Source organism: Trachemys scripta, chromosome 15 (assembly GCF_013100865.1).
Source record: "Trachemys scripta elegans isolate TJP31775 chromosome 15, CAS_Tse_1.0, whole genome shotgun sequence".
Classification (NCBI taxonomy): domain Eukaryota; kingdom Metazoa; phylum Chordata; order Testudines; family Emydidae; genus Trachemys; species Trachemys scripta.
Window position 1 is genome coordinate 6,831,259 of NC_048312.1, and position 23,662 is coordinate 6,854,920.

The 23,662-nt window shown below is 43.2% G+C and overlaps 1 protein-coding gene across 1 annotated transcript in view; it reads left to right on the plus strand.

Moving 5' to 3' along the window:
- The first annotated feature begins 24 nt into the window (after positions 1-24).
- Positions 25-23,662, plus strand: part of RHOF (ras homolog family member F, filopodia associated) — a 28,829-nt gene continuing 5,191 nt past the window's right edge. The window contains exons 1-3 of the mRNA XM_034791672.1: positions 25-547; positions 1,686-1,773; positions 23,426-23,535. Of these exons, the coding sequence (XP_034647563.1) occupies positions 377-547; positions 1,686-1,773; positions 23,426-23,535 (369 nt within the window). The 5' untranslated portion in view covers positions 25-376. The remainder of the gene's footprint in view (positions 548-1,685; positions 1,774-23,425; positions 23,536-23,662) is intronic.

Sequence of the window (23,662 nt, forward strand, 5' to 3'; positions counted from 1 at the left end):
GGGGGGGGGTCTCAGTGGCTGCACTGAAGGCTCCCCTAGCGACGTCTGCCTACGGGCCGTGAGGCGGAGCCGGGTTTACGGGCAATGGCGCCACCGCGGGGCGGGGTCCGGCTTTGCGGTGTGTGGGGCACCTCCGGGGAGCGGAGCGGAGCCGAGCCGAGCCGGGGCTGCTGCGGCTGGCGCAGGCGGCTCGAGCCGAGCGTGTTCCCCTCAGCCAATCCCCGACGGAGCCGGGAGCGGGGCAGCTCGGCCCCTTCCCCGCCCTCCTCAGCCCGGAGAGCAGCGACCCCCGGCCGCACAGGGAGCCGAGCTGACGGAGATGCCGCCTGCTCCCGCGGGGTGGCTGCTGCGCTAGAGCCGGGAGCACCCCCCGCCCATGGCGGTGCCGAACGGGTCCGTCCCCGGCGGGGAGCCCGGGGACCCCAAGAAGAGCGAGAGCCCGCCCGCCCCCTCCGGCAAGAAGGAGCTGAAGATCGTGATCGTGGGGGATGGAGGCTGCGGGAAAACGTCTCTGCTCATGGTGTACGCCAAGGGAGCCTTCCCGGAGGTGAGTGCCGGGGCCTGACCCCCATCCTGCCTCTCCCCGAGGCGCCCCTGCCCGGCAGCCCTCCCGCCCCAGCAGGGGGCAGCCCGCTGGCATCTCCAGGAGCCCCCCTGCCCCCCTCCACCAGGATTACCCCAAAGAGGACGAGCCTAGCCCGCCCCTGGGCGCTGGGCTGCCCCGAGCAGCCGGGCCGGGCTCCCCCCCGGGGGCTCATTTCCTGAGCTCTTTCCCGGAGGCCAGCGAGGTGAGGGGACATTCATGCCCTAGAAGTTGTTCCTCGCTGGCCAGAGCTGCAAGAGCGACAGCAGGTGCCGGGCTCCGCACTAGACGAGGCAGAGGTGCGTGCGGCTGGCGCTAGCAGCAGGCTGGGAAGGTTTGTCGTGGGGTGAAGGGGGTTTCCAGGAAGCGGGGTGGGGGCTTTCTGGAGGCTGTTCAACTCATCGCTAAACCAAGTCGTGGCAGGATGTGCAGGCGACTGGTTTGTACCTGCCTGAGAGAAGCAACTGCCTGGCGGTGGCTGAGCTCTGCTGAGTAAATTTGAGAGTTGGTTTTAGACCCTTATCTTGCCCGTTGTGCCTTCAGTTTTTTAAGTTCAAGAATGACTTTTCCTCTAGGCATTTGTAAACAGCCTTATTTTCAGAGAAGTCTCTGTCTTGAAACCTGTAATGTGAAGATATGGTTGGGGCTTTCTGGTAACACAAAAGGTTTAGGAGGGAGAATACCGGGTATCCGGCTCAGAAAACAGCTGTACCTAGAATATTGGTGGTGAGGTTCAAATAAAGCTTGAAACCTGTAACAGCTGAATCATTCCTTTCTCTTTGTATAATTGCATTTCAGAGAATTAAAATTTGTTGTTAGAGTACATACACCAAATATATGGGAACATAGCCTACAGGAGATGTCAGTGCTGTTTCTAGCCCTTCTGCTCTTTGCCACCTGAAAGTGGACAAGTCATTTTAACCTGTCTGCTTCTCCTTCCCCATCAGTAAAATGGGGATAATATCTGGCTACCAGAGTTCCTGTAAGGCTTAATTCATTCATGCTTATAAAGTGCTTTGAGATCCCTGAAGGGAAGGGATTACTGAACTGCAAAATAGTATTATTATCATTTAACTAGAGTTGTATTTCCTTTTTTTGACAGAAATATGCACCTTCTGTATTTGAGAAGTATACCACCAGTATTACCGTTGGCAATAAAGAAGTAATTCTGAATTTGTATGACACTGCAGGTAAATCACTTTGAACAAAATCTTGCTTATTTGAAAAATAAATAAGTAGACCAGCACAGCCAATTTTTCTGCAGCACCTGGTAAGGGATTACACAGGGGGACTGACCTTAGGCAAGTAGGAAGCTGGCTGAAAGTTTTTTGTGCTATTAATAGCAATGCAGCAGATCAATTTTTGCACTACAGAAATTATTTAGTTGATTGTGCTTTTTTATTTGATATATCAACTATTCTTTAATATTTCAGACATTTGAGGGGATGTTATTTATGTGACCCCTTTTACCAGCAAAATACTAGACATTCACCAAACTAGATTGTTCTTGTTCTCTTTTGGATGTACAGCAGGCTGATATTGGAAAGATTGTAAAACCAAGCAAATTTTCTTTTTGCTTTCAGTTAAGGTATTTTTATTGGTTATGTTAGAGTTAAAACTACAAGAGGTCAAAACACACAGAACCCTTAAAGAATAAAACAACTTCTATTATCAATTTAGTCATGTCTATGTGACTGCCAGTGAGAAGAACGTCACTAGTCCTAATGAATTTACAGTTTTAGTCACGGCTTTGTTCTTAATAGTGAAGACTATTAAAAAAGTCACCAAATAGCATGCATATCTTGAAGGTATTAAAAATCAAGTGCCCAGAAGCAAAATGTAATGTAATCAACCAGGAAAATACTTTAATCTCCCACCATGTGTGATCAAAACAGTAAAAGGGATTTTTGAAAAAGCCTGTTAGTGTTCAAAATAGAAAGCCCACAATGCTAAATGTATGTTAGAACATTGACAGTTTTTATGGTTTCTTCCCAGGGATGAATGGAATGGTTTGTGTTCAACTATGTTCATTATAGGTTTCAGAGTAGCAGCCGTGTTAGTCTGTATCCGCAAAAAGAACAGGAGTACTTGTGGCACCTTAGAGACTAACAAATTTATTAGAGCATAAGCTTTCGTGGACTACAGCCCACTTCTTCGGATGCATCCGAAGAAGTGGGCTGTAGTCCATGAAAGCTTATGCTCTAATAAATTTGTTAGTCTCTAGGTGCCACAAGTACTCCTGTTCTTTTTATGTTCATTATAGTTTCTATAGCAATGACTTTCAATTGTCCAACTGTGTTCCAAAAGAGAACCCTAACATTAAGATACACTGTTTCAAATTCTGCTCTGTTACACCAGTTTGAACCAGGAGCAATTCTATTTGGTAAATAAATAAGAGGACAGGTCACTGATTCAGAGCGATCTGGATTGTTTGGTAAACTGGGTGCAAGCAAACGTTTACATCTAGGAACAAAGAATACAGGCCACACTTATAGGAATGCAGGCCACACACACAATAGGAGACTCTATCCTGGGAAGCAGTGACTCTGAAAAAGATTTGGGTGTCGTGAGAAATAATCTGCTGACCACAAGCTTCCAGTGTGTCCAAAACATGACCCTGTGGCCAAAAGAGCTAATGCAGTCCTGGTGTGTGTAAACAGGAAAATCTCAAGTAGGACTAGAGAGGATATTTTACCTCTGTATTTGGCGCTGGTGCATCCAATGCTGGAATACTGTGTCCTGTTCTGGTGTCCACAATTCAAGAAGGATGTTGATAAATTGGAGAGGGTTCAGAGAAGAGCCACAAAAATGATTAAAAGATTAGAAAACATGCCTTATAGTGATAGCCTCAAGGAGCTCAATCTATTTAGTTTAACAAAGAGAAGGTTAAGGGGTGACCTGGTTACTGTCTATAAGTAGCTACATGGGCAACAAATAGTTCATAATGGGCTCTTTAATCTAGCAAAGAACTGTATAACACGATACTGTCTGGAAGTTGAACCGAGACAAACTCAGAGTGCAAATAAGGCTTACATTTTTAAAGATGAGAGTAATTAACCACTGGAACAATTTACCAAAGGTTGTAGTAGGTTTACCACCACTGACAATTTTGGATTGGATGTTTTTCTAAAAGGTATGCTCTAGGAATTATTTTGGGGAAGTTCTATGGCCTGTATTATATTTGAAGTCAGCCTAGATGATCCAGAGTCCCTTCTGGTTGTGGAATCTATAAATCTATGAACGCAGTGCAGTTACTCCAAATTTACATCAGTTTAACTTACAGCTGAATTTGACTGATTAAGCAATTTAATTTTTATATTTAAAAAAATACAGTTGGCCTTTTAAATCCATTGTAGGACATCAGAGTAATCATCTTTCAGCACTATTTTTTATATTAAATGATCTTTGCGGTGAACCTTTTGTCCAGTACAGTAGGATCTTGATTACCCACATTTTCCTAATAAATTGCCGGTATGTCTCCCTATTTTTTTTGACACACTTGCTTTGAATCCAGTGATACAGATAATTTGGATCCTACCATACACTAGTTTGGAGGGTTTTTTTTAAGTTCAGGAAAGAATGGTGTAAAATCTACTATGCATAACCAATGTCTGGAACTTGTTAATGTAGAATTTTGGGGTGCAAATACTGTGTCACTTATTTTTTGTAAACTTGCTCGGTCATATTGACTGTCCTCTGTCAGTGCAGGGTTTTACCTATTAGACAGTTTTCTAGGGTTTTGTCAAGTCTAATTTTAAATGACTCAGTGATGTGTTTTCTACCACTTGTCTTGTGAGACCATTCCAGTTTCTTATGGACTATGTGGCCATGCCCACAAAACACTGTGATTAAAACTATGATTGTTGCTAGCACAGTTTCAACCATAGGTCCCAATTCTTTACTGCGATCTGCTAGTGTGGATCCTTATCCCAATATGGAGTCTCATTAAAGTCAATGGGGCCTTTTTTGGCGGTTTGGGTCCACACTAGCAGATCCCAGTGTTGGACTGGGTTCACACTGTAAAGAATAGATCCTCTTAAATTCACCTTTTTCTGAAGTTGGTAGTTTACTCAGAGTAAGAGTTTATAATACGAGTACATCTTCTAAGGTCCAAACGTGCTCCAATGGGCTAAACTCCCATTGACTTCTTTGGTTGCAGGATTAGGGCCAAGAATTATGTGTTCGTTCTTGTAAATCTTAATGGTGCAGTACTATGGGGGGAGGGATAGCTCAGTGGTTTGAGCATTGGCCTGCTAAACCCAGGGTTGTGAGTTCAATCCGTGAGGGGGCCACTTAGGGATCTGGGGCAAAATCAGTACTTGGTCCTGCTAGTGAAGGCAGGGGGCTGGACTCTATGACCTTTTGGGGTCCCTTCCAGTACTATGAGATAGGTATATCTCCATATTATTATATTATTATTTTAGAAGTGGGCTTAAGAGAGCATTTAACTGGAACAGAACACTATCAAAGGATGGGGTTTGTCCTGCTACATAAGTGCTGAGGAATTCATTTTCAGGACACGAGATGTTGTTACAGGATCAATGTTCCAGTACAATGACTTTATTTCTATCATATCACATGACTTAGGTATATTAAATCACTTTGTCAGATGAATGTTGACGCACTAATGTGGCAGTTATGTATGGTAGCATTATTGAATTACTGCATTCCCATTGGTCTAGAAAAGCCCTAGTGTGTGCTATAGCCTAATGGAGACCAGTTTTGTCATAAAAGTAACTATCTTAAAAGCACATTATATTGGGTGCAGTTTATTAATAAATTTCTGATTAGCTGAAATGTTTGGGATTTTATTTTAATTTTTTTTAAAGATGAGTTATGCAGCCATCTGACTAGGTGACCTTGTTTCCACTAGCATAATGGCCTACATTTCCAAAAGTGTCTAATGATTTTTGGTGCCTCAATTTTTCAGTACCCATCATGAGACACCTTATTGCACCAATCACTATGGGGTCTGGTCTATTACTGGGGCCCTTAGGCACTACCATAGTACAAATAGTACTACTACTACTACTACTAAAAAATAAAGTCCCACATGATCTTATCATGAGCAAACTAGGGAAATATGGTCTAGATGAAATTACTGTAAAGTGGGTGCAAATCTGGTTGAAAGACCCTATTCAAAGATTAGTTATCAATGATTCACCATCAAATTGGGGGGGCATATCTAGTGGGATCCTGCAGGAGTCTGTCTTGGGTCCAGTACTATTCAATATTTTCATTATTGACTTGGATAATGGAGTGGAGAACATGCTTATAAAATTTGCAGATGGCATAAGCTAGGAGGTGTTGCTAGCAATTTGGAGGACAGGATTAGAATTCAAAATGACCTTAACAAAATGGAGAATAGGTCTGAAATCATCAAGCTGAAATTCAATAAAGACAAGCGCAAAGCATGACACTTTGGAAGAAAAAAATCACACGCACAACTATAAAATGAGGAATAACCGGCTAGGCAGGAATACTGCTGAAAAGGATTTGGGGGTCATAGCGGATCACAAACTGAATGAGTCAACAGTGTGATGCAGTTGCAAAAAGAGCTAATATCATTGTGGGATGTAATAACAGGAGTGTTATAAGGTAACAGTCCCGACCACTCAGTGCTGGTGAGGCCTCAGCTGGAGTACTGTGTCCAGTTCTGGGTACCACACTTTAGAAAAGATGTGGACAAATTGGAGAGAGTCCAGAGGGGAGCAACAAAAACAATAAACGTTTTAGAAAAGCTAACCTATGAGGAAAGTTTAAAAAAACTGGGCATATTTAGTCTTGAGAAAAGAAGGCTGAGGGGGGACCTGGTAGCAGTCTTCAAATATGTTAAGGGCTGTTAAAAGAGGACAGTGATCAATTGTTCTCCATATCCGGAATGATATTAGCCCAAGAAGTAATCAGCTGAACCTGTAACAAGGGAGATTTAAGTTAGATACAGTTAGAAAGTTTTTCCTAATAAGGATAGTTGAGCACTGGAACAGGCTTACAAGGGAGGTTATGGAATCCTCCTGATTGGAGGTTTTTAAGAACAGGTTGGACAAACACCTGTCAGGTATGGTCTAGGTATACTAGGTCCAGCCTCAGCACCAGGGAATGGACAAGATGACCTCTCAAGGTCCCTCTCAACCCTACATTTTTATGATTCAGGGGCCTAATTTTCAAAGGGAAGATGCTCCGTATATCTTCAGCATGGTAAGGTATCTCAAGTTGATGCCCACTTCTGCAAATTTAGTACAATATATTTTATAGTGTCCAGAGCCAATGAAGTTACTCAGTTGTTTCAGATGCTGTGACCCAGGAACCTCTTAGTGCCAACTTGCAAGGGACACACAGGGGGATGAATAGGAACTACAGGAATCTCCTGGGTCTGGTATATACATTCTGGTTCACCAAAGAGTGTCATGTGAGGTCTCAGAAAAATCCCGGTATTACAGTGGTCATCAGTATCATTGCAAAACACACACATGAATGTTGTGTAAGAAGTTACGTATGTACGCTGAAAATTATGTTAAGAATTATGCGTAGGGACTGGTCATCAGCAATGGTGAAAAACAGGTTTTCTGTCAGACAAGATATGTTTATCTAGGTGTCTGTTTACACGTAAATTACGTGTTGTATCATTCCCAATGGGGCTCCTCCCAATGGTCTGAACCAAATGCTAAGGAAGGATTGTGAAAACTTCAAAGAGAGAAAAATAACCAGAGGAAGTAAGGAGTGGGGATGGGAGATGACCCTAGTTTGATGTGCACATGAATGGTTAGCTCTAGTACATTTGGGGGACAAAGAGGACATCCTGGCATCCTTCGCCTAGGAAGGACAATGAGTTTCCTTGGTGAGGGGTTGCCAGGCTTGGTTGAAAACACTGGAGAGAACTTTGGTTGAGATAAGCTTCTTTAGACAAGTGATAAACTTGTTAGTTAAGTTTAGTCTCTAGAAAGAGTGTTGTGAGAGATTATTTTTATATATATATATATATATATATATATATAAAAAAAACCATTTGTTTCCATTATTCTTACTCACTATCACCTAAACTCTGTTCTTTGGTAATAAACTTATTCTTGTTTTCACTATAAATATATCCAAGTGCTGGGGTGTAAAACAAAATGATCCTGAGATGAATCTTACAAGCTGGTGTGTACTGTTTCTTTGGGAACAGCAGGCCTGGTAATTCTGAGAGTGTTCAGTGGAAAAAGAGCTGAACTCTACGGGGAACATTTGGAGGTCTCCGCGGTTGGTGTGTGCCTATCACTGTCCTGCATAGAGAGAGCAAGGCCTGCGGAGGCCTGGAAGGCAGTGCTCATGTTGCCAGAGCCTGGTGGTTTCAAGGAGCTGATCCACAGCACTGCCTCACCCCTAGGGCAGGTGGTAGTGAGGTGTCTCGCAACCCCAGGTGTCCTGGGGAGCATCATAGATGCTTTAAATCATAGCAGCAGTTAAATTATTTTAGCTACTTGTATGGCCATTGTTACAATAGTATCTGAGTTTCTCACCATTTTTAATGCATTTTTCCACAGAACACCCCTGTGAGGCAGGGAAGTACTTTCATTTCCCCATCTGTAAAGTGGAGATAAAACAGAGAGAGACTAAGGCCTGGATCCTGAAAGATATTTAGGTGCCGAACTTTCATAAATCAATAGACTTGAGGAGCCTAAGTACCTTTGTGGATCTGGGCCAAGTGACTTGCCCAAGGTCACATAGGAATTTGACCTAATCATTGGATCATGCTTTCTCTCTGACTGCCTCAAAGCCAGCTGGAAAGCCCTTTCAATTACTGATTGAACAGTATCAATCACCAGATTTGACTAGCAGTAGATTGAATTAATGCCACTTGAGGTTTACATACGCAAATGTACACATGCTTGTTTTTTCCCCTATTTAGCTCATATAGCTGTGACATAAAGAATATCAGTGATTACTAAATTATTCTTCTGATGTCAAACCAGGGTTTGTTCAGAATATGAGTCCATGAGAAAATGGAAGTGCTGATATATAAAAGGCATGAAGAATGAATTTTATTAATATTTAAAACATTTGAGGCAAATTTTCCATTTCTATTAAAATTGTAATAAAGCAACTGGTAACTATTTTATGTTCTGTACTAATAGAAACATTTCTGAAAATGTACTATTACTATATTTCACATTTTTATTGCAATAGAACATAGAAGTCCAAACAAGTTAAAGGCCCCATTGTGTATATGGTTAACATTTTTGTCACCAGGGAAGCAGTTGAAACTTAAAGCTGAGGTTGTCAACTACTGGGTGTCAAGTATCAGAGGGGTAGCCGTGTTAGTCTGAATCTGTAAAAAGCAACAGAGGGTCCTGTGGCACTTTTAAGACTAACAGAAGTATTGGAGCATAAGCTTTCGTGGGTGAATGCCCACTTCATCAGATGCAAGTAATGGAAATTTCCAGAGGCAGGTATAAATCAGTATGGAGATAACGAGGTTAGTTCAATCAGGGAGGGTGAGGTGCTCATTGCACCTAACTAGTGGGTGTTGTCTCATTGCAAAAGCATAGTACGTGTTATAAAATTAGTATAACTTATCTGAAGGCAAAAGAACATTGTTTAAAATGTGATTCTTGTAAAATAAACTTACTAAGGTCATGGAAAATCTTGACCGAAAACAATAATAATGTTACAAGTATATGACATTTATAAGCCCAAGATCCCCCAGATTCTTCTGTTGACAAGAAAATAACAAAGTCTGAAACCTTAATATTGCAAACTGTAATAGGATTGTAGTATGAGATTTCTGACCAGCTCAGTGAAAAGGAAGATAAACTGATCAGTTGAAGCAATACTTTAAAACATGTTGGAGCTGTTTCATCCCCCAGTAATCTATTTAAACACAAAACAATTGAAATTGTTTCCAGTGAAACAAATCTTTGGGTCTCTAAGAAAGTTATTACATAAATATCAAGGTAGTTTTGGACATTTCTCTTTCATTCTTCATATATAAACAACAGGAGATCAAGTTCCGGAAGCTATTTTGTCAAGTACAGAATAGTGACCTATATGCAAAACTAGAAAGAAACTCTAATAAGAGTTTACATTTCTGTAGTGCTTTTCATTCTGGAGGATCCCAGAACATTTCACAAACTATAAGTCAGTACCACAGAAATGCAGCCATCTCTGGGGTGAAGGGCTTCAACCAACTGGCACACCTGACAACAGTGTCAGAGGGGAAACTTTGGCATGGGATGCGGAGTCAAATCTCATTTTTTCAAGAAAGTGCTGTTGGGTCTTCAGTATCCACACAGAGCAAACAGGACTTCAAAGTTGTTTAAGGTCTTGTCCAAGACATCCCCACATATTAACATTTATATAACTCAATATATTACCTCAGTAGGATGAAGGGATGAGTTGGCGCTGCCATGTGTTAAGCCTGTAGTTTCAAGGACTCTGTATTTGAAACCTGATGTCTAGGTCTCTAGCCATTCCCTCCCACTTTGTGAGGACATGAACAAGGAGACTATGGAGAAATATTAAAAATAAAAATGGAGGAGAATTTTAATATATTTCACAGGTTTAATTCAAATTAGGGGGAAAAGTTTTCATTATATATGATCAGTTTAGCAACAACTGGAAATCATGAATTGGAATAAAAGTGGATAGAATAAGAATTTTTCATAGTAGATCTTTTGTATTATTGTGTGCTACTTTCTCTATAATCTTCCTTATCAGAAACATCTCTTGCTGTAGCAGGAAGTTGGTGGTCTGTGTGCTGCAACCCACAAAGAGTTTGCAATACATTGTTTTGCCTGCAAATACATGTTGCATCTGCTTATTCAATTAAAATGCCTCCCTGTAAAGTGAGGTAAAGGAATTGAGAGGTAAATTCACTCCTTTCATTTAGCATGTAAAGAATTGCAATTCACTGGTGATGGTGCTTTATGTTGTAATTCAGGAGATCTGGGTTTAATTTCTGATGCTGGTCTCTCCCTCCACTGCCATCTCAGGAGGTTAGGTAAGAGCATATTCTGTTCCGGAGGGACGTATGGGAGGGGAGGTAATGCCTTTTGTCACACATACTGCTCACTGTGGCTGATTAAAAGGGACATTGACAATCTCTATCTGGAGTCCTTCCAGTCCTACATGACCACAAAGATGGTTGCCACTAAGATCCAAAACCTTCTGATGAGGAGTTTAGAAAAGTGCGTGTGTGACCCAAGAACCCCTTAATGGCAACTGGCAACAGGGTTACAAGAATATCTTGATTCTGGCATGTACATTCTAGTTCTTAAATGAAAAGCAGGGTCACACTGGTCATCAATATCATTGTGAAATATATGTACAGATGCTATGTAAGGAGTTATGTATATATACTGAAACTATGTTTTTAAAGTCTGTATCAAGGCAGAAGTGAAAACAGAGTTTCCTCCGGACAGGAGGTAAGAAATGTGTTAGGATGTAAATTAAACATTGTGAGCTAACACAATGGATGTCCATTTACATACCAAGTCAAGTTATCAAGGAGATCTGAAGTCAACAGGGAAGCAGCACACAGGAAAAATAAGTCTCAGGTGGTTATCCTGGCTGTGTACAAAGCCAATGAACTTTGGGGGCATATTTATGAGGCAAAAAAGACACCCCATTATCCTACACCTAGGAAGTAAATGGGCACTGCATTTACATTCATGAACATGGGATCTCAGCCAACCTTGGTTGAAGATGCTGTAAAATATTTTGGGGGTGAGAAACTTTACCATCAGATGAATGTCCTTGCTAATGAAGTTTAGTCTCTAGAAAGCATGTTATGATTTTGTTTTATATGTAACCATTTGTTTCCAATATCCTTACTCACTATCTCCTGAATCTTTAGTCTTTAATGATAAAAACTTTCTTTTGTTTTTACTATCGGTATATCTAAATGGTGTGATCCTGAGCTGGATCATACAAGCTGGTGTGTATACTGTTCCTTTGGAACAGTGGACTTGGTAGTTCTGTGAGTAACCAGTGTCAGGGCCTGGGGGGCACATGTTGTTAATCTGCAAGACAAAGTAAAGGGTAGGACTGCACAGAGGAGATTGTTTGATTGGCTCACAGTCTGGTGGAGTTAGGGAGCTGACGCCCAGCCAAGCACAAGACTCCCTCATACGGGAGCCGGGGGGTAACAAGGTGACTCACAGGGCCCTCCTGGGAAAAAATGTAAGGCTGTAAATATTGTCATATTTAACTTTTGATTCATTTCTGCCAGGAAGAAAGTAAACTTCCCCAAGTTTTCTAAACTAAGTTCTGAAAGTATAGCCTTAGCTAACATACCACAGACTAAACAAAAGATAATTCAGAATTTTTCTTTAACTTTAGGGGTTCTCAGTTATGTGATTGAAATGTTCATTTTAAGAGGAAATATACCCTTCGTAGCACTATCAATTGCCACCAGCTGCCAGGCTGGAAAGGAGATTATTTTCAATCTTCATGTAGTTAGGATCCTGCATACCACTTCACAGGTCATGCCAACATGCTGCCTCAAATTAGGTATGTCTACATTGCATTCAGAGGTGAGATTACAGCTCAAATAGGCATATCTGTACCTGCTTTAATCTAGCGACCACAGCTAAATATAGCAGTGAAGACATGGTGGCATGTGCTTGCAATGCAAGTGCGTACCCAGAGTCCCAGGTGAGCTTGTACAGCCCATGCAGCCCCATCTTCACTGATATTTTAGTAATGCTAGCTAAATTAAAGCTAGCACATTTGTGCCTACCTATGCTGCAGTCCCATCTTCAACTGCTATGTAGATCAGGGGTCGTCAACCTTTCAGAAGTGGTGTGCTGAGTCTTCATTTATTCACTCTAATTTAAGGTTTCGTGTGCCAGTAATACATTTTAATGTTTTTAGAAGGTCTCTTTCTATAAGTCTATAATATATAACTAAACTATTGTATGTAAAGTAAATAAGGTTTTTAAAATGTTTAAGAAGCTTAATTTAAAATTAAATTAAAATGCAGAGCCCCCCGGACCGGTGGCCAGGACCTGGACAATGTGAGTGCCACTGAAAATCAGCTTGCGTGCTGCCTTTGGCACGCGTGCCATAGGTTGCCTACCCCGATGTAGACATACCCAGAGAGAGGAGCACTCTTGCTGGTCAGTTCATAGGATGCCATTGACATTTAGCTTTAAATAAATATTTTTCCCTTGTCTGTCAATTGTAGTTCCATGGGACCTTTTCTATCCAGAGAATATATTCTAGAAGTAAATAATTAAAATATTTGGAAAAATCTAAAAATAAGTATAAAGTCCATTATACTGATGGCTTGCATTTTTTCAACATTATTATGAAGTACACAGGCAATACATTTAAAACTGATAAACAAAAATATTTTATCAGACAATATGTAATTAATTCATGAAACTCACTGCGACAAGAAATTAATGAAGAAATGAGCTTAGATTAAAAGAGAATCCTATTTATTTAAATAAGTTACAGTAACACCAGCTAAGATTATAATTTATAAGCAATGTAAGCTTTCATGCTTCAGGACAGAATCTAGACATGAATTGACAGGGGGTAGGAAGAAACATCTGTTGTGGGTAGGCTATTGTATAATTGTCTCTTACAGGAGTTTAATGCCTTCCTTTAAAGTCATGTTCTTTGAGACCTGGTCTAAGAATTCTTAGGTGTTGGTCCTCTTTGCATGGACAGCATGTTATAGAATAGAGAAACAGTTCATTTGTAGGAACCTACTGAATAACTATAACAAAGCACAATGGTCATTAAGCTGATTGAAAGTATCATGATATGTTCCCAAGGATCTTGGATGCAAGAGAGAATTTTAATTATGTCCCCATGTAGAATGCAGGGTGGGTAGTCTATGCAAGCAATCCAAGCTGCTTAGGGCCTCATGCAGGCTGAGAAACTCAAACTAGCCCAATTTTCCCTTCTGGCAGCGAGACTGGAGAGAGTGCAACTCATGGCCTAATTTCCTCCTCTCTTCCTGTCCCCCATCAGACTGAAGCCCCACCTGTTCTTAAGGCCAAGTTGTGACATCATGGGCTAGTTGCCATTTCAGGCAAAGGAGTGAGCATGTGGTCTTTGGCAAGGAATTAAGCATCTCATGTAAAATTAGCTGTACCAAGTGAAGCACTGTGCAGGCAGCTTCTTAAAGGCACAAAGATGCAGGAAATTAATGCTAAATAGCAATTATTTTACAATACACCTCTATCCAGATATAATGCGACCCGATATAACACGAATTCGGATATAACGCGGTAAAGCAGCACTCCGGCGGATCAATGCAAGTTCGATATAACGCGGTTTCACCTATAACGTGATAAGATTTTTTGGCTCCCAAGGACAGCGTTATATCAAGGTAGAGGTGTACTGGGGGAAGAGAATGAATGAAAATTTTGAAAGAAAAAAATGTATATAAAAGAACCTTAATGGAATTTTCATACACCAATTTTGACAACACAACAACGAGAGAAGAATTAAAACTGAGACTGAACACAAGTAATCAAAGGTTTTGTCTGAGCTAATTGGCCCCTTCTGTTCAGTCCTGCAAGTTTGTTTTATCTCATCTTGCAGAATTTTTGTTTTAAAGCCACAGTGAAGAAAAATTCTGACCACAGCCTGAGTAACCTTACTGAGAAAAGGGTGTTCTCACACTACTGTTCTTGCATGTCATCATCCGGATGCAATGGTGAAAGCTGTGAAAGGACAAGTCTTTGATAAGGTTTTGGATTTTTGTGTGTGTGACAGGATGAGGAGAATTTGATGCGTCTGCCATTTTGACAATTCTCATCCCTGTGTTTGAGGGCAAGAAGAAAGGCATGTATAGCTTAGTTTTTGGATCTAACTGGACCCAGATTAATTAAGGCACCACGGGCTGGTCTCTCAAAATGTTATGTAATGTAATAGCTTCCTGTCAAACCTAGGGCATTGCAAACAGGTTGAAATTTACAATCATCTGATTATTATTCATTGGCCTAAATTAAGAGATTTTACTCCACTTCCTAGAAGACAGTTGTCCATATTACACAGACCACCACCACAACTGACCTTTAATTAGCCCTTGTGTTGACCATCTCGGTAGGAGGACCAAGGAATGAAAGGGGATTGACTAGGAAAATGGAATCTGCCATCCAGAGTTGGATGAAGCAAATTGGTTTAGTTGGATGTCCTTTTCCTGTTCCTAAAATGTCAGAGGAGGTTTTTTGTTTTGGTTAATTAACATTTCCATAATATTTAAAAAATGTTTGCATCCTGAATAAGTCATATTGGTGTCTGACAAAAGCTTTCAAATATGGAATTACTGGGCCTTGCAGCACCAAGGGGTCTGATGATGTAATCACTAACCCAGGGGTAGGCAACCTATGGCACGTGTGCCAAAGGCGGCACGCGATCTGATTTTCAGTGGCACTCACACTACCTGGGTCCTGGCACTGGTCCAGGGGGCCCTGCATTTTAATTTAATTTTAAATTAAACTTCTTAAACATTTTAAAAACCTTATTTACTTTACATACAACAATAGTTTAGTTGTATATTATAGACTTATAGAAAGAGACCTTCTAAAAATGTTGAAATGTATTACTGGCACGCGAAACCTTACATCAGAGTGAATAAATGAAGACTCGGCCCACCACTTCTGAAAGGCTGCTGATCCCTGCACTAAACTGAGGTATCTCAATTGGTGATGCCAGTGAGGTGTTGGCATGGATCCCTTCTGCAGCCAGCTTTCAGGTTGCTGCCGTCAACCTGCTGCACCCACAGGATCTTTCCTGAGCCTGATCCCCTCTGCCTCCTGATGTAGTTCTTTTGATTGGTCACTCTGGGTAACATGGTGCCCTCTATTAGCTAGATATTGATTTGGGTTGCTGCCCCTCCCAGAGGGCTATGGCCCAACCCTTTCCCTCACACTTGTTCTGGGAGCTGGGGATGGAAGCCATCCAGCAGCTTAGTTACAATATGCACATCTCTCCCCTCCTCCTCCAACTTCTTTATGGCAATTAAACGCTAAAACATTTGGTGCATGTGTATACTCTACTCATAGGGTGTGATTACAGCTTGAGTAGACATACCAAAGCTAAACCTGTACAAGCCCACTGAGAACCCTGGCCAGTTGTTTACAGGGCTACTCTGTGCTGAAGCACTCACTGTTACAGCTTCAACCTAGCTTGATTAAAGCTAGCTCGGGTATGTCTATGCAAATACAGTATAAACAAACCCTTAGTTCCATCATTCCTTCTTTCACACAGGTTTTGTTATTTTGCTTTTTACAAAAAAGAGAAAGCACAATAGCTCAGACAATAGGATTTCACATACGGGCAAACATTTCCTATTGCACTATTCTATATATATATATATATATATATATATATATATCTACCACAAGATAAGTGCTAAAGTATCTATATTTGCAACAGAGAACTTGAAAGTGTCCTTCTTCCAATGTTGTTTAAGATGAGTTTCAGCCTGCTAAAGTTATAACACAACTATTTTTAAGAACAACTCTATAGCTGTTAATTTTGGCAGAGTTGAAGAAACAAATAAGCACTCTCTGGAATCAGATCATGTTATATTTCCATAAACCATGTCCTTTCTAGCCTTCCCATTATGGTGTGTGTATTTTAGCTTTTGCTATGCTCTGTATTTGCCATTCCTGAGGTGTATAAAATACGTAAGAAAAAACATGTTATGCCTGTGTAAATCTACATTTCCTCATGTCTTTATCTGGTTATCTTAGTCTACAATTAAAAAATAAATACCTGGTTCTTCTCAACCCACCCTCAACTTTGACTGTGAAGATGAAGCCCTGTGATGTCATATCTATCTGTTCTGTTTCTCATTATGGCACATCAGTTTCATTTACACCATCAAAAGCAGCTCTTTTGAGATCCCTGGCATGTTCATCAGACTAAGTGTTTTTGCTCTGTTCCAACTTGGGCAGGTCATCATGACTTTGTAAAATGGAACATCCATCAATCTGCTTCACCAATCACAAATGTTATGGCAAAGTAGCAGCAAATGAGTTGAGAGGCTGGAGTGGTTACTGTGGGTAATTTTATAACTGGCTGCTAGAGGATAGCTTGATTTCATAAAGTTGCCTTTGTGCAGGTTAAGAGTAATAAACGTGAGTGAAAGAAGCACGTGTACAAACACACACATCCCAGCCATACTGCTTTACAACTAATTTCCTTCTTATTTTTTTTCTCCTGAAATTTAATACAACTTTAGATGATCACCTAAGCAAAGCATTATATGACACACACACCCCCCCCCCCAAAAAAAAAAAAGTGGTAAATCTGGTGCAAACAACGAGGTGGATTTCAGAAAATGAGAAGGATTAGAAATACAGTTGTTGCATGTTATATAAACACTGCAGAGCACAATAAATTCCTTAATTGTCTTATTCTGGGATTAAAAGTTTAAGGGCCCAATTCTGCACTGTTTTGGAGTGTCTCCTCTGAAATACTAAATGCTCTTAACTCCACTGAAATTAAGGGCTCTTGGCACCATGTAGAATTGGGTCCTAACCCCCCACCATCCCTTTATGCAAATAGTTGGAAATCCTGTTACCAGCAGGGGTTAAATATTCAGGTGAAAGATCTGAATGCTCTGTAGCAATATTGTTCTTTCTGTATCCATGCCCTTCCTGATAGCACCATACTTTGGGCCTGGTCTACACTAGGCGTTTATGTCGAAGTTAGCGCCGTTACATCGAATTAACCCTGCACCCGTCCACACCGCGAAGGTATTTAGTTCGACATAGAGGTCTCTTTAATTCGACTTCTGTACTCCTCCCCGACGAGGGGAGTAGCGCTAAATTCGACATGGCCATGTCGAATTAGGCTAGGTGTGGATGGAAATCGACGCTAATAGCTCCAGGAGCTATCCCACAGTGCACCACTCTGTTGACGCTCTGGACAGCAGTAAGAGCTCGGATGTTCTGAACTGCCACACAGGAAAAGCCCCGGGAAAATTTGAATTTGAATTCCTTTTCCTGTCTGGCCAGTTTGAATCTCATTTCCTGTCTGGACATCGTGGCGAGCTCAGCAGCACTGGCAACGATGCAGAGCTCTCCAGCACTGATGGCAGTGCAATCTCAGAATAGAAAGAGGGCCCCAGCATGGACTGATCGGGAAGTCTTGGATCTCATCGCTGTGTGGGGCGATGAGTCCGTGCTTTCCGAGCTGCGATCCAAAAGACGGAATGCAAAGATCTATGAGAAGATCTCTAAAGACATGGCAGAGAGAGGATACAGCCGGGATGTAACGCAGTGCCGCGTGAAAATCAAGGAGCTGAGGCAAGGCTACCAGAAGACCAAAGAGGCAAACGGACGCTCCGAATCCCATCCCCAGACATCCCGTTTCTACGAGGCACTGCATTCCATCCTCGGTGCGGCCGCCACCACTACCCCACCACTGACTGTGGACTCTGAGGATGGGATAGTGTCCACGGCCGGATCCTCGGACATGTTAGCGGACGGGGAAGATGAGGAAGGAGATGAGGAGGACGAGGCAGTCGACAGCGCTCACAACGCTGATTTCCCCGACAGCCAGGATCTCTTCATCACCCTTACAGAGATCCCCTACCAACCCTCCCCAGCCGTTACCCCGGACACAGAATCTGGTGAAGGATCATCCAGTAAGTGTTGTAAACATCTAAACATTTATTTGTAACAGAACATGATTATTAACAATGTAAAAAATGGGTTTCTCATGATTACTTTGAATAACTTAACGGTTCAGTCATGGGCAGTGCAAGTATTTCAAAAAAATCTAGCAATGTCCGGTTTTGCATGATTGTCCTGCCCAAGCCGCTCTACTGTGTAGTCCCTGCTACTGCAGCTACAGTAAGATGCGGTCTATATGTCCGGGGATGGAGCAGAAATCCTCCTGGGACATCTCAAGGAAGCTCTCCTGCAGGTAATTTGAAATCCGCTGCATTAGGTTCTTGGGGAGAGCGGCCTTATTGGGTCCTCCGTAGTAGGACACGTTGCTGCGCCACGAGACTAGCAAGTACTCCGGAATCATTGCTTGGCACAGCATGGCGGCATACGGCCCTGGTCTTTGAAGGCTTTCCCGGAGCATTCTCTGTCTGTCGCTCTCAGAGATCCTCATGAGGGTGATGTCGCTCATGATGACCTGCTTTGAATGAGGTAGGGGAATGTTAGTGTTGGGACTGCTTTACCGTTCCTTTACAGAACTGTAACCGCTGGTTTGCAGCCACGCGGTGGAGGCGGGAGAGGGTCAGCCGAAAGGGATCGTTCCCGGGGACAGCCGCGAGGGTGTGGGACAGGAGCAGACTTCCTGCTTGCCGGATTGCTGGCAGCAGGGACCGACATTGATTTCAATGTGAAATGAGGCCATTGCTAATATTAAAGTTTTAAGCTGCCACGAATCTACGGCTTACCATGTCTGCGTGCAAGAGCAATTCCGTTGTCCTGACAGGGTTCTCAAAAGTGCTCTGCAAAACCCCAGACACTGAATGCGAAGGCCGAGAATTCGACCTTGTGCTGAGTGCGCATGTGATAGGTGCTGTGCATGGTCCTGTTCACAGAGAAAGACTATGTTCTTTGTTCACAACTACATTTATCTTTCTGAGGAATTCACTCCCTTTTTCCCATTCCCACAGCCCCATCTGCGACTGTCTCACAACCTAGCCTGTCATCACACTCCCAGAGGCTAGGGAGGATTAGGCATAAGAAGAAGAGGACACGGGAGGACATGTTCTCAGAGCTTATAGCCTGCTCCCGAGCCCAGGCAGCACAGCAGACCCAGTGGCGGGAGAACTTGTCCCAAATGCACCAAGCCAACATGGATCGGGAGGAGAGGTGGCGTCAGGAAGACCAGCAGGCGACTCAAACCCTGCTTGGACTACTGAGGGAGCAAACGGACACGCTCCGGCGCCTTGTGGATGTTCTGCAGGAACGGAGGCAGGAGGACAGAGCCCCGCTGCAGTCCATCTCTAACCGCCCTCCCCCGCCACCAAGTCCCATACTCCCTTCACCCAAAGTGCACAGAAGGAGAGGCGGCAGAGTCCCTGCTAACTCTCACTCCACCCCTGCAGAGAGCTCGAGCAGCAGAAGGCTCTCATTCCCCAAAGTTTGACAAGTTCTTTCCTTCCTGCCTGACACAAGCCCCCGTCCAAGTTTCACTTCCCAGTCCCATGTGTAGTTGATAATAAAAAATATGTTTCTGTTAACTACTGTTTCCATCATGTTCTTTTGGAGGAGGGGGGGGAAAGGGGGTTGGTAATTGGACAGGACAGTCACCTTTGGCAGGGTACATAGTCGGGGGCAGGCACAGCAGCAGGGCACATACATAGTGCAGTGATGCAGTGACTACTTACCCTGGTTAGTCTGGGAGGTTCTTTTCATGTTATGTGGTGGGGGGTGGGTTGCTCTGTGACTTTGTGTCAGGGGAGGGCAGTTAGAGATCTTAAGCGGCGGTCCTTAGGCAGGATCACAGAGCCACACAGCAGGGGATCTGTAACCGTCCCACCCCTGCCACAAACTCACATAGACCCCCCATACACACAGTCCGTATCAGGAGGGGTGACAGGCTCCGTTGAAAGAACCATCCCACCGCAGCGGAGCCTGTCAGTCCTTGAGTTTAGAAGCTGCATTCGCGCGACTACACTACACCCGCTCCGCACCACAGTCTGCGTCCCAGTTTTAAAAAATTCCCGCGAAAACAGTATTAAAGAAAACGGTGTGCTTTAACAAAGTAGAACTATTTTTATTTTGAAACGTGTGTTGGAAGTGGGGTGAAGGCTTCTCTGTTCACAAAATTAGAAAGTCACAGGTTACCCTGCTCACTCAGGAACTTTGCTTTCAAAGCCTCCCGGATGCACAGCGCTTCCCGCTGGTCTCTTCTAATCGCCCGGCTGTCTGGCTGTGAGTAATCAGCAGCCAGGCTAATTTCCTCAACCTCCCACCCCGCCATAAAGGTCTCCCCCTTGCTCTCACAGAGATTGTGGAGCACACAGCAAGCTGCTATAACAATGGGGATATTGGTTTCGCTGAGATCACAGCGAGTCAGCAAGCTTCTCCATCTCCCCTTGAGACGTCCAAAAGCACACTCCACCACCATTCTGCACTTGCTCAGCCGGTAGTTGAAGAGTTCTTTTTCAGTGTCCAGGGCACCTGTATAGGGCTTCATGAGCCAGGGCATTAGCGGGTAGGCTGGGTCCCCGAGGATGACTATAGGCATCTCCACATCCCCAACAGTTATTTTGTGGTCCGGGAAGTAAATACCTTGCTGCAGCCGTCTAAACAGACCAGAGTTCCTGAAAACACGAGCGTCATGAACCTTGCCCGGCCATCCGACATTGATGTTGGTAAAACGTCCCCTGTGGTCCACCAGTGCTTGCAGCACCATGGAAAAGTAGCCCTTTCTGTTAATGTACTGGCTGGCCTGGTGGTCCGGTGCCAGGATAGGGATGTGAGTTCCATCTATGGCCCCACCGCAGTTTGGGAATCCCATCGCTGCGAAGCCATCTATGATCGCCTCCAAGTTTCCCAGGGTCACTACCTTTGGCAGCAGTACATCAACGATTGCCTTGGCTACTTGCATCACAACAACCCCCACGGTAGATTTGCCCACCCCAAACTGGCTCGCGACTGACCGGTAGCTGTCAGGCGTTGCAAGCTTCCAGAGGGCTATGGCCACTCGCTTCTGGACAGTCAGGGCTGGTCGCATCCGGGTGTCATTGCGCTTCAGGGCAGGGGACAGCAACTCACAAAGTTCAAGGAAAGTTCCCTTCCGCATGCGGAAGTTTCGCAGCCACTGTGATTCATCCCAGACCTGCAGCACTATGCGGTCCCACCACTCAGTGCTTGTTTCCCGTGCCCAGAATCGCCGTTTCACAGCATCAACATGACCCATTGCCACCGTGATGTCCTCGGCGCTGGGTCCCCTGCTTTCTGAGAGGTCTGTGCTACTCTCAGACTTCAGGCCATCACCGCGTTGACGTAGCCTCCTCGCCTGACTTTTCTGCATCTGCCTCAGGGCAACCTGTATGATAAGCTGCGAGGCGTTGAGAGCGGCCACAACTGCAGCGATGGTTGCAGCGGGCTCCATGCTCACAGTGCTGTGGCGTCCGCGCTGTCAATGACTTGAAAAGTGCGCGAAATGATTTCCCGCCGGCGCTTTCAGGGAGGGAGGGAGGGCGGGAGTGATGGACGGATGACGACAGTTACCCAAAAGCACCCTGGCCCCTTTTTTTTTTTACCCAGAAGGCATTTGCGGCTCCACCCAGAATTCCAATGGGCGGCGGGGACTCCGGGAACTGTGGGATAGCTGCCCTCAGTGCACCGCTTCCAATGTCGACGCTTTCCCCGTTAGTGTGGACTCACAAAGTCGAATTACTGTCCTTAGTGTGGACACACACGTTCGACTTTGCAATATCGATTCCAAATATTCGATTTAAGTAAAATCGAACTACTCTCGTAGTGTAGACAAGGCCTTGGAGTCAAGCATTTTGAGTACAATAAGTAGTGTAGGGCTTTGTGTTGAATACCATGATACAACAGCTGTATATTAGAAAGTATGTTGAAATAATGGTTAGCAGAGGGGTACGCTCTACGTAATGCTGATGCAAAGATTTTATTTGTGATCGCCTTTGGGCAGGAATTGCCTCTGTGTTTTTGTATAGTATCAGGCACACATGGTGCTCAGTAAATATATGAAAATAATAATGCAAAAAGGATTGGCATCCCTGACTCACTTCTTGGAAAGTCAAAAACTTCCTGCTGACATACCTGACACATGGGTCAGCACTCAAGTGGTCATCAGAGTCTTCACTGTCTTCTTAAACATCCGCTGGTGCCTTCTGGAAAACTTTGAAAAACATCCTATTGAAGTATTGGCCTTTGATGAAACAGGATCTTTGATTTCTTAGTTCAACTGCCTCTGGTGCTGATTGGCCACCTCCAGAGGCTTGTTCAGTGTGACATCACAATGCTCTGGTTTGAAGGTGACTGGTATGTCATAAATACAGGGAAATAAGCAGACCAGTTTTCTCATGTGAATATGTGTGAATAGTAAAATGAATTCCCCGCACGTCAAATTATTCCTAAAAGGAAATTTTTACAAACATTTCCAGGCGGCATCAGCAGCTCTTAAGGCCCATTTCATAGATCAGTTAAGACTGGCTCATGTTGCTGTGTATCATGTAAAATCAGCTAGCAGCTGGTAGTAGTACTCTTTAGAATTGGGCATGCTGCGCGGTGTAGCTTGGTGAGGCTACGTGCTCACTAATGGATGGCAATCCATCTGAGGGGTGGCAGTTGTCATGCTCATTACCTTGCTCCATTCACTGACGTCGGTACGAGAGGGGCATTTGTTATTTAAGCCTTTTTATTATGCTGCATTCACATCTGGCAAAAAGTAGGCATGCTTCCTGCCCATTGAACCCTGTATGTCAATACGACCCTTGCCAATTCCACAGGTTTTTAATCAGTAATAAGCTTCCAGTCTAGACTCCTGCATTTGTCTCTGCTAGTGAATGACAATCCAGCCTTCATGTTTCAGATCCTGCACCATATGGCTTTGTGTCCTGCTTAGTACCAAGTTGCAAAATATTGAACATTTAGACCAAAAAATCCTTTTGCTTCATACTGAGATTTCACAAGAATTCAATGTTTATAGATCTTTTTACTATAAAGTTGATTCTCTTAAACATATCTTCTTATACATTTTCAAACAAGGAACTCATCCTATTAAGGCCAATGATTTATTAAAAATGTTTACAATCTGTCATTACTGTTTTTAAGACAAGACATACTGCGGGTAATGGGAATGCATTTTAAAATATCTGCATTGTAATATAAAGAATGAGGTTTTTTTATCCAAAGTATTATCACTTTTTTTCCCATGTTTCAGGGCAGGAGGATTATGATCGGCTACGACCACTTTCATACCAGAATACAAACATGGTCTTAATTTGTTATGATGTTATGAACCCTACTAGCTATGATAACGTTTTAATTAAGGTAAGAGACCTCATAATTACTTGGCTCATTCATGTTAAATTTACTATGCTATATGGGTGACAATGACTGATTTGTAACAACCTGATTGATTTTAGCAGCCCCACTCCCTAAGATAACTAATAAATGC